Source organism: Elephantulus edwardii, unplaced genomic scaffold (genome assembly GCF_000299155.1).
Source record: "Elephantulus edwardii isolate Elephantulus edwardi_28Jun2011 unplaced genomic scaffold, EleEdw1.0 scaffold00289, whole genome shotgun sequence".
Taxonomy (NCBI): domain Eukaryota; kingdom Metazoa; phylum Chordata; class Mammalia; order Macroscelidea; family Macroscelididae; genus Elephantulus; species Elephantulus edwardii.
In genome coordinates this window covers 1,033,864-1,043,725 of record NW_006400039.1, presented here as the reverse complement: position 1 = coordinate 1,043,725, position 9,862 = coordinate 1,033,864, and the positions used below count along the sequence as shown (strand labels likewise).

Genomic DNA, 9,862 nt, shown 5'->3' with positions numbered 1-9,862 from the left:
ATGTTCCGCCCTTACTCACTGGCCCCTCCCCCTGAGAGAAGGCCCCTCCCCATAGCTGGCATCGCCCCTCCCATAGCCCATGCCCCGCCCCCTCCCGCGAAGGCACCGCCCTCCACAATCTGGTCCCAGTTCTGCCCGATAGGAAGGCCTCGCCCTCATTATTGCTCCGCCCCATCTGAGCAAGGTTCTTCATGCCTTACAACGAGGCGTTGCCTCTCCAGTCTATGCCCCGCCCCAACAGGAAAGGCACCTCCCTTGCTCCTCTGTGAGCTCACCTTGCAGGTGTAGACCAAGTGGTAGTGTGAGGCCTCCACAGGCCCCAGCGCGGTCTCAGGCCCCTGCCCCGGCTCGGAGCTCAAGCGCCGGGAGGCCCAGGCCCAGGCCTGTCGCTTCCCTGAGGCCTCCAGGCGAGTTCCGCGCGCCCATAGCTGCCTCAGGCCGTGGTAGCGAGTCCGCGCGGGGCTCAGCAGCGTCGGCGCACGAACCAGCACTGCCCGCAGCATCCCACCCGCCGCTCCACTAGTACCGCCCCCGACCCCGCCCCGCCGCCATTTTAGAAGCGGGCACAGGGCGGAAGCGGCCCCAGTGACTTCCGGCTGGCGGCGCCGGCTCTGCTGCCCCCTGGTGGGCGTCGCGATGCTCGCGAGGGAAACCCCGCGGTTCCCGAATGGGTCGCTTCTCCGTGTCGCCGCCACACGTGCAATTCCGTAGTAACAGTTTACTTAGCTGAACACTCCATTTTTATTTTTACAAAGAATGAAAACAGGCCAAGCCTTTAAAATGTGCCTAGACGGGCGCGAACACGAAGTCCGAAAGCGCCAGTCCCGGTGGTCCCTGAGTCCGCAGCCAGCGTGCACACTGCAGGCTCTTCCTCCGCCTGCGGGATCCGTGGGGGCCGGCTGGCTAGGGCCCCTCGGTGTCCGTGTTGTCGCTGCCCGTCGTGTTCCCCCAGTCCACCTCCCCCTGCCGCGATCCGTTCTGCAGCTTGCGGAGGGCCCGCTTCCTGGGGACACACACGTCGCAGGAGTCTACGGGGCACCCCCACCGCCCCTCGCCCCTGTCCGCCCACTGCCTCGAACACCCCACCTTCGGTAGTTCTCAAAGCTCTCCTTGAGGCGACGTCGCTCTTTCTCAGGGGGCTCCCCGCAGCTCAGGCCCGTGTACTGCAGAAGGGGAGGCTCACGGTGGGGGTCCCCAGCTCAGCACCGAAGCCCTGATGGCCTGGGAGCTGGACTGAAGGTGCCCCGGGTCAGTTTCTGCAGAGACTCCTAAGGAGTCAGGCCCCACCTCTAGTGCACCATCCCCCCATCATGTCTGTGGGCGGAGCCTCTGGACACTGTCCCCGCCCCCCTTATGATCACAGTCACGTGGAAGGAGACCGCCTCATAAGGAGACAGACCCAGTGCGGGAGCATGAGGCCTGGGCCCTGACAGGGACTGTGGGCAGCGGGGACCCTGGGCAGCCTTACGCTGGGAGTCAGGGAAAGTGGCTCCTGCAGAGCCATGAAGGGCGGCTCCAGGCTCTGCTCTTCACTTAGGCCACCTGGAAAGGGGGAGTCGTCGTCAGCCCCGCCCACTAGGTGGTGAGCCCCGCTTGTAGGGTGGTGGGCCCCGCCCACAGGGTGGTGAACTCCGCCCATGCCCATGGGGTGGTGAGCCCGCCCATGGGTAGGTGAACTCCGCCCACAGCGTGGTGAGCCCCGCCCACGGGTGATTAGCCCCGCCCACTGGATGATTAGTCCCACCCACGGGTTGGCAAACCCCCGCCCACGAAGTGGTGAACTCCGCCCATGGGGCGGTGAGCCCCGCCCACAGGAGACAGTCATGCCCACTGGTGAGGGACACACTGTCAACTGCCATGAAGCTCACTCGGTTTCAGCGGGTCTGAATCACACAAGAGTCCCTGAATCCTTGTGTTCAGTGTACATGAAAAACCATTTTTAAGGACACAGAGACTGAGGCCCTTGTTCCTGGAGATGGTCTCTGGACCAGGGAAGGGGCTTCTGGGAGCACGTGACCTGCAGCTCACTCCTCCCTCTGAAGAGCCCTCAGGGGCAGTGTAGAGTTTGCCCTCCTGAGCCCCTCCCACCCTGCCCCCTCATGAGTCCTGGCCTCAAGTTCACATCTTCAGCGCAGCAGACCCCAGCCACCCCAACTTCTCCATTTTGCTGCCTGTTCCCTTTCCTGCCATCGAGGCCTGACCCTGAGGAAGTCTCTCTGAAGTCTCATGAAAACTATCCCCTCTCTCCAGGGCCAAGCAGCCCCTGCTCACACCCTAGCTGTCACTCTAGCCACACCTTTACCCTGCTCCCAAGATGATCACAAACCCTGCACCCCAGTTGTCCGTGAAGCCAACTGAACACTCAGGCAGTTCCCTTCTCAGTCTGCCTCCCCTGGGGGACACTCATGTGTGGATTGAGTCCCATCCATGTTGGGGCTTCACGTAGTCCTGACCACAGTGGGGACATGGCACTGGCTGCAGGCAGAGGGTGTGCTCCTGGCCCCAGATGCGCCATCGCTGAGGCAAGGGCTGGGGCATACGTGGCAACTAGCAAGAGCCTGGGCTCAGGGAAGGCCAGACACTTCCTGCACCCTGACTCACATCTCCTTCCCAAGCCCCAGAGGCCTGGCCTAAGCCCCAGTCTCACCTCTGTCGGAGAGCTGGACATCTTCTTCCAGGCTCCGGGGCAGTGAGAGCTGCTGAGAAAGGGCGCCTGAGTCCCACTGCCCAGAGCTGCCAAGGTTTGGGCCTCGCAGGCTGCTGGTGAGTGGAGCTGAGGGACACTGTCCACGCCTGCCGCTGCCCCCAAGCAAGCAGGACCTAGGGGACTTCTTTCTTCTCTGCTAATCCTGCTAGTGTGGGAAGGAGGGGCAAACTCTTCTGGCACAGAGGAGCCAGGCTGTTCACTCTGCCAGGGACAGTGTGGACAGCGGGCTGACGGGAGCTTCCAGCTGTGAGCCCAGGTGGGCACTGGGTGGGCCGGTGTGTCACTCACCTCCCGGGAGTCCCCTGGTGGGCTGTCTTCCGGGTCTGAGATCTGCAAACACAGGAAGGTCCAGGTGAGAAGACTTAGGGCCATCAGGCATTACCTCCTGCCCTCAAAGCACGAAGACCACAGGGCAGCTCTCTCTACCCTTCTGGGACACCACAGTCACTGTGGGGCCACTAACCATGGCCCCCCTCCCTTCACCAGCCCTGACGTCTGTCTGCTCTGTGAGGAGGGGCCCAGTTAAAGGACCCAACCCTGCAGAGGGTAACTCCACCCAGGCTCAGGAATGGGTTCTCTGAGTCACACGGGCTGGGTCCAACCTGCGTGTCCCCACCACCGGGCCCAGCTCACCAAGACAAGGGTCTCCAGCTGCTGCTGCCTGAGCCGGGACTCTGCAGACAGCAGCTGGCCCTGGCTCTGGAACAGCTGCAGCTGGAGCTCGTCTGCCTTCTCGCCCAGCTCTCGGATTTGCTTCCGCAGTGCGTCCTTCTCCTGCAGGCCCTTGGCGTGCAGACTGTGCAGCTCCTCCCGTGTGGCGATGGCCTGAGGGGCGAGGACAGGCAGGTGGGCCAGAGCGCAGAGGCAGCCAGCGCCTGCCAGCCAGGACACCTGGTCAGCAGTGTGACTTCATCCGACCTCTCGCCGCCCAGCCGGCACAGATCTATGGCTGACCCCCCAACAGACTTCCAGAGGCTGCAAGTCACACTGCCCGTCTTCCTCTGCCGGAGCAGCTGGTGGGTTCAAACCCTTGGCCTTTGTGTTGGCAGTGCAGTTCCTTCCTTGCCACTGCACCACCAGCACTCTCTGAGCTCTAGTGAACTGCCCAGTGGTGAGAGGGACCAGATGGGAGGCCCCGCGAGGCACGTCTCCTCTCTGGTCAGTTGGAGGACAAAGCACAGGCTACGGTGCGTGGTCATGACACTGCGGAGGGGAGGGCTCTCCAGGCCTTGACCTGGCTGTGCGGCAGCCCTGCGTCCTGTCCTGCTCATGTGTCCCTGTGCAAATCTGCACATCCACACACGTGTCAGCTTTGTCTGGCCTCGCCCCCAGTACCCCTGGTCACCTTGTTCCGTCAGCACTGAGGCGGCCCGTTTTCACCAGCCACACAGAACGTCTTCTCTGTATCAGTGGCCATTCCCGCCAGAAAGGCCTCCAGAACTGAGGTCTCCGGTTTGCAACAAATTGAGCGTTTAAGAAAACACCACACACACACACACACACACACACACACACACACACACACACACACACACACCACGAACCCCACATCATTGCTGTCAATTCTGACTCTTAGCTGCCCTGCTGGGCAGTGCAGAACTGCCCCTAGGGTCTCTGCAATCTACAGAAAAGAGCCTTGGTGGTGGAATGTGTAACGTGACAAGCTGAAGTTGACAAAGACAGACAGGCATGTCCTTTAACAAAGATTCAGAGCCTTGGACACCGACGGACAGGTGTCAGGAATCATGAGCCCCTTGACAACAGAAGTCTTCTCCTTTGAAGATGAGACTGCAGTGTCCTCACCCGCTGGAGCAGAAGTGTGTCTGAACCATGGACTTTGGTTAGTGGCACAACCACTGAGACTCCTTGCTTTGACACATATTGTCGTATGAATCTCCAGAATTCTGCTGAAGCAGGGACATCAGTGGGAAGGGTCAGAAACTATTCTCCAACTGGTGCTAACAAAGGGGCAGCTTGGCTGCATCCTGGGTGGTCAGGGTGCCCAGGACTCAAAAGGCTGCGTGTGGAGCAAGTCTGACGGGACAGAGCACAGCAGAGCCGGGGGCGGACACCTGGAGCAGGCTGACTGGGCATGCTAGATCATCTGCACCCTAGCAGGTAAGGAGTTGCAATGCCAACTCAAAGGTATGTGGTTCGAATCCACCAGCTGTTCCACATGAAAAACATGGGCCGTCTCCTCCCGTGTGATCCGTAGCCGCTGGGAAGCCACTGGAGGTTCAGCTCTGGGCTGGTTCCAACTCCACAGCAATGAGCTGTGCTGCGTTTGCTGTAGTTACAGGAGCATTGGTAGCACGGGGAGTTACGTGTGGTTTACTAAAAGGTTGATGGTTCTAACCCACTAACTGCTCTGAAGGGAGGCATTCTGCTACTGCCGTGGAGGCACCTGGGACAGGCCTGTCCTGCTCGTGGGCTTTTTTGAGTGGGGCTGGGAGCAGGGGTGTCAGTTCTGCAGCTACTTATGTTTCTTCATGGAGTGAATGATGACAGAATTGTGCTCCCAGAGATGTGTTCCTCATCCCTGTGCTGTGAAGGTGATCTTATTTGGAAATGGGGTCTTTCCAGACAGGATTGGTTACCAGAGGTCATTCTGGAGTGAGACAGGTCTCCTGACCATATGACAGACACAGAAGGAGGACAGAGGCAGAGACAGGAACAATGTTGCCACACTCGGGACCCCAGGAATGCCAGGGCCCACAAGAAAATGCAGGAAGCTAGAGGACACAAGGTGGGTCTTCCTCTCAAGTGTCCAGGGAGCTGGGCCCTGCCCACAGACTCTGGCTCCAGAGATGTCCGAGGGTGCTACTCTGCTGTCAGCCCCGAGGATGTGTGTCTTGCCACAAATGTCCCAGGACATGCATTGCCATGCGGTCAGAAAGCACTCGGACAGCTGCCGTGAGTGTGAATGACCCACCTGGTCCCTCTCAATGGCCACCTCGTCCATCTGCTGCAGGACAGCCTCGATGCGCTCCTTGTACATCTTGGAGTCTTTGCGCAGAGCCAGGCACTGCAGCTCGAACATCTCCTTCTCTTCCGTGCTCTGCGGGACCCACAGCTCAGCCTGGCCCAGGGCCCTAGCTGCATGCAGGGCACTGGGGTGGGGCGGGGACTGCACAGACCAAGTCCATGCTCTGCGGGACCCACAGCTCAGGATGTTGTAGGGAGCCTGACACACGCAGAAGACTGGAGAATGGGACTTCATGGCCCCAGCTACGTTCTGTGGACCGATAGCAGCGCTCACCCAGGTCCTCGGTGGCATACAGGACATGGGGGGGAGGCTGCATGGCCCCGGCTAATGCCTGCCATGGAGATGCTGCTGTGGCTGAAATAATGCCCTGGGGACCCCGGTACTACGGGGGTCTGGGGGCAAAGGACCTCAGTTCCAGTGCCCTCGGGAAGGTGTGAAGCAGGGTATCAAGCAGAGCACCTTCTGTTCCCAAGTCTTGCCAGTCTCCCTGCCCCACCCGGTGGACGTGCCACCCACACACCCGAGCTCGCTGGGCCTCAGCCTGGCGCAGGTCTTTGCGCAAAGAGAAGATGGTGTTGGCCTGCTCATGGTGGTCTTGCAGGGCCTGACGCCAGTCCTCCTCCAGCACCTGGATGTAGCCGTTACTCTTGTCCTGACATCCTTCCTGTGAGCAGGGGTGATGTGGAGACACCTGGAGAGCACCTGTGGCCTGTCCTGCTCAGGCAGCGGCCACTCAGCTCCCTTCCCTCAGTTTCCTCAGCCTGCCCATTTGCACATCCCTCAGCCCTGTCCCCAACACACTCCACCCCAACTGGCCCTCAGCCCCGCCCCACCCCGCTAACCCCCGCCCTGCTCTGGACCAGCCCCACCTCCTTGACATCAGCCCCACCCTTTCGCTATAAGCCCCACCCCCTTGACCCCAGTCCCGCCCCTTCTCTATAAGCCTCACCCCCTTGACTTCAGCTGCCCCCCCCAGCTCAGCCCCACCTCCTTGACACTCAGCCCCGCCCCTTGGCCCCAGCTCCACCCCCTCTGGAGCTCAGCCCCGGCTCCATGACATCGGCCCCGCCTCCTCTGGAGCTCAACCCCGCCTCCATGCAATCAGCCCCGCCCCTCTGGTGCTCAGCCCCGCCTCCATGCAATCAGCCCCGCCCCTCTGGAGCCCAGCCCCGCCCCCTCTGGAGCCCAGCCTCGCCTCCTTGACCCTCGGCCCCGCCCCCGGTACACTTAGCCCACCTCCTGCACGCTCGGCCCTGCCACCTGGGCACAGGCCCGGGCCCCACCTGCTTGGCCTCCAGCTCCTGCACGCGCACTGCCAGCAGCGCCTTCTCCTGCTGCAGCTCCCACAGCAGCTCCTGGCTGGGCCGCTGCTCCATGGCGTGCCTCAGCTTCAGGGTGTGCTTGCGCTCCACAGTGCAGTCGTCCTCCGCCTTCATGAGGCTGTGCTTGAGCCGGTCCACCTACACACAGCCACCCAGCGCTGCCTGCAGGCCTTCCAGACGGAGGCAGCCCCGGCTGGACCACCCAGCGCAGACTTCCCAGCCCAGGCCCACAAGTTCGTCCTTCAACCGGAACTCCCCTGATTTGGCCTCTCTCAGGTCCCCCGGCCCAGGAACCTCCAACTGTCACCCTCCCAGGCCCCCTTGGGGCCCTGCCTGGACCACCGAGTCCAGACCTTCAATCTGGGCTCCTAGGATCACCCAGTCTGCGCTGAGCACTCAAGGCCCCCAGCCTGCATCCCTCTCCCAGTTTGGACCCCGAGCACAGGTCGTTCAGCGTAGCCCTTCACTACACCTCTCCAGTTCAGGCTCTCCAGCCTGGCCCCTTCCCTGGGCGCCTAGTCCAGGGTCCCACTCCCTGAACCCCCCTCTGTGCCCTCCCCGGGTCGCCCTTGTGCCTCTGTGTCTCTCTTCGCCCTGCCCCTCCCTGGCTGGTGACCCCAGGCCTCCCTCTGCGCCCCCTCACCTCCAGCTGCAGGTCACGGTTCCGCATGAGGGCAGCGCCCTTCTCTTCGGTCTGGCGCGCCAGGCGCAGGGCCAGCTCATAGTTCTCGTCCTTACAGCGCTTGAGCTCCCGGCCGCCGGCCTCACACTCCTCCTTGAGCCGCTGCACGCGCTCCTGGTGCTTCCGCAGCAGACTGTCCTTGACGCGCAGCTCCTTGATGAAGTCGTCCTTGGAGCTCAGCAGCGCCGTCAGGTCCTGCACCTTCTTCTGCAGCTTCAGCACCTCACTCATCAGCAGCTGTGTCAGGCCCGACTCCCCAGAGGCGTCTGCAGGTGCACGGGCTGGTGAGGGGGGGTGGGCCTGCCCCTCCCACTGCTGCACAGCCCCCTACCCCTCAGTGGCCCTCGACCCACTCTGGCCACCCCACAGCTCAGGACCCCAGCCTCACCACCCACATCTCAAATATGTGTCCTGACCTGTTCCATTCACTCAGTAGCCTCCTTCCCCCTAACAGGCTTGGATTCTCAGACCATCTATGTTCTAGCCTGCTGCCCCGGACAACTGGGATTCACTCAGTGAGATGGACAGAAGTCCTGATGGAGATGAGGGGTGGGGACCAGGACTGCCCCAGCAGGCCTTCCTGCATCGTCTCCTGGACCCCCGCGACCCCGCCTCACCGATGATCATGGAGAAGACGCGGGCCGGTTCCTTGCCCGTCACCTTCTTGTACAGCTGCGGGTAGTACAGCTCCAAGCTCTCCAGGAAGGCCACGTAGCCTCTGTGGCCCGTCCGCTGCAGGATGTCCAGGAGGGCACCTGCAACACGGTGGCTAGTGGGGGGTACCCAGCGGGGCGGGATGGACGGTGGGATGGGGCCGGGGTGCAGCGGCCACACTCACCCACTTTGCGCTTGCGGATGACCAGGCTGGGGTCGCTGAGCACCTGCTCCTCATCGTCAGGGTTGAGCACCTTGCACTGACGCAGGTAGGGTGTGATGCGGGAGGGGTCAATGACAGAGATGAGCTTCACGCGGAAGCTCTCTAGGACGTTCCAGCATTCGTCGTCGTTCTCGTAGTCCGACATGGTGGTGGGCACACCGGCTGTGGTGGGTGAGGCGTCAGCAAGGCCGGGCGCTCCAGAGCTCCCCACTGCCCTGCACAGACGCCTGGAGCAGGTGGTGACCCTGCTCGCAGAGGGAGGGGTGGCAGGCCTCCCCAGTGTCTCGTGCTGGTGGGACTTGGGGGAGGGTTGGAATGTGGGCTCCTGTTTCCGCAGCGCTGTGGGACTTCCTCATTCTCCACAGTGACAACCAGCCTCCCGTCCACTCTGCTCCATCTGCGGCCGGCAGTGATGCAACAGGGCGGCGGGAGGCCTGCAGCAGCCGAGACAGGGAAGGGGCCCTACCGGCTGTCCCTGGCACTGGCATATGGGAAGGGGCTCTGGGTGCACCTTGGCCAGCGGGGCATGGTGCCGTACTGCCATCACTGGGCCCCGGGCCACTGTTAGCAGCTCCTCCTCCAGGTTAAGTCCTGGTTCCTGGCCACACAGCAGGGGGCTAGGCAGATGCTGTCCCCACTGTAGCCTTTCCACCTGCACAGACAGCTCCTCCATACCTGGGCATGCTCGGCGAGCAGTCTGTGCTCATGTCTCCCCAGGCTTTGGGACAGAGCCCCCAGATTCACACTGAACCCCTGGCTGTGGGGACAGAGACCACCTAGACATATAACGAACCCCTAGGTGAGGGGGCAGAGTCCTGAGCATCTGAGTCCCTGGTTGTGGGTTCAGACACAGGGACGTGGTGATGAAGCCCCTGGCTGTGGGGATAGAGTTCTGTGTAAGACCGAGCTGGTCCTGGGGCAGGACCCCGGCCTTGGCAGATGCTCTAGCAGAGTCCCAGTCCCAGATACTAGTTACCCGGGCTGCTTCCAGGGTGGGGCACTGCGAGCAGGGCTTTAAGATGCCTTCTGCCCAGAGGCTTTGGCAGTGCCATCTTGGCCCCCAGGATGCTCCTGGCCTGACCAGCCCCATAGTTCGTGGATGAAGGACCAAGCTCTCACCGTGGGCCAGGGGTAAGGCAACAGGGGACCTCAGCACTGGGGGGGACTTACTTAGCTGTTGCTCTCTGGACCCCCTAGCGGAGAGCTGTGGGCCAGGGCGGCCGCCTCCGGTCCTCTCTGCACGGCCGACTGTCTGATGCCCTGACTGGGGCCCTGGGAGGGTGGAGCA

General features: G+C 62.2%; 2 protein-coding genes across 2 annotated transcripts in view; both read right to left on the bottom strand.

The window, feature by feature from the left end:
- The window catches only part of DNLZ (DNL-type zinc finger), a 4,737-nt gene extending 4,234 nt beyond the window's left edge, over window positions 1-503 (bottom strand). The window contains exon 1 of the mRNA XM_006900636.1: window positions 276-503. Coding sequence (XP_006900698.1) covers window positions 276-503 — 228 coding nt within the window. The remainder of the gene's footprint in view (window positions 1-275) is intronic.
- Window positions 504-903: 400 nt separating this feature from the next.
- Window positions 904-8,719, bottom strand: CARD9 (caspase recruitment domain family, member 9). The gene is made up of 12 exons (XM_006900635.1): window positions 8,536-8,719; window positions 8,315-8,452; window positions 7,659-7,963; window positions 6,977-7,153; window positions 6,214-6,357; window positions 5,640-5,765; window positions 3,341-3,532; window positions 2,996-3,037; window positions 2,648-2,696; window positions 1,469-1,542; window positions 1,087-1,163; window positions 904-1,003 (listed from the first exon to the last, which is right to left on the bottom strand). The coding sequence occupies exons 1-12, from the start codon at window positions 8,717-8,719 to the stop codon at window positions 904-906; spliced, it is 1,608 nt and encodes a 535-aa protein (XP_006900697.1).
- Window positions 8,720-9,862: the final 1,143 nt, after the last annotated feature.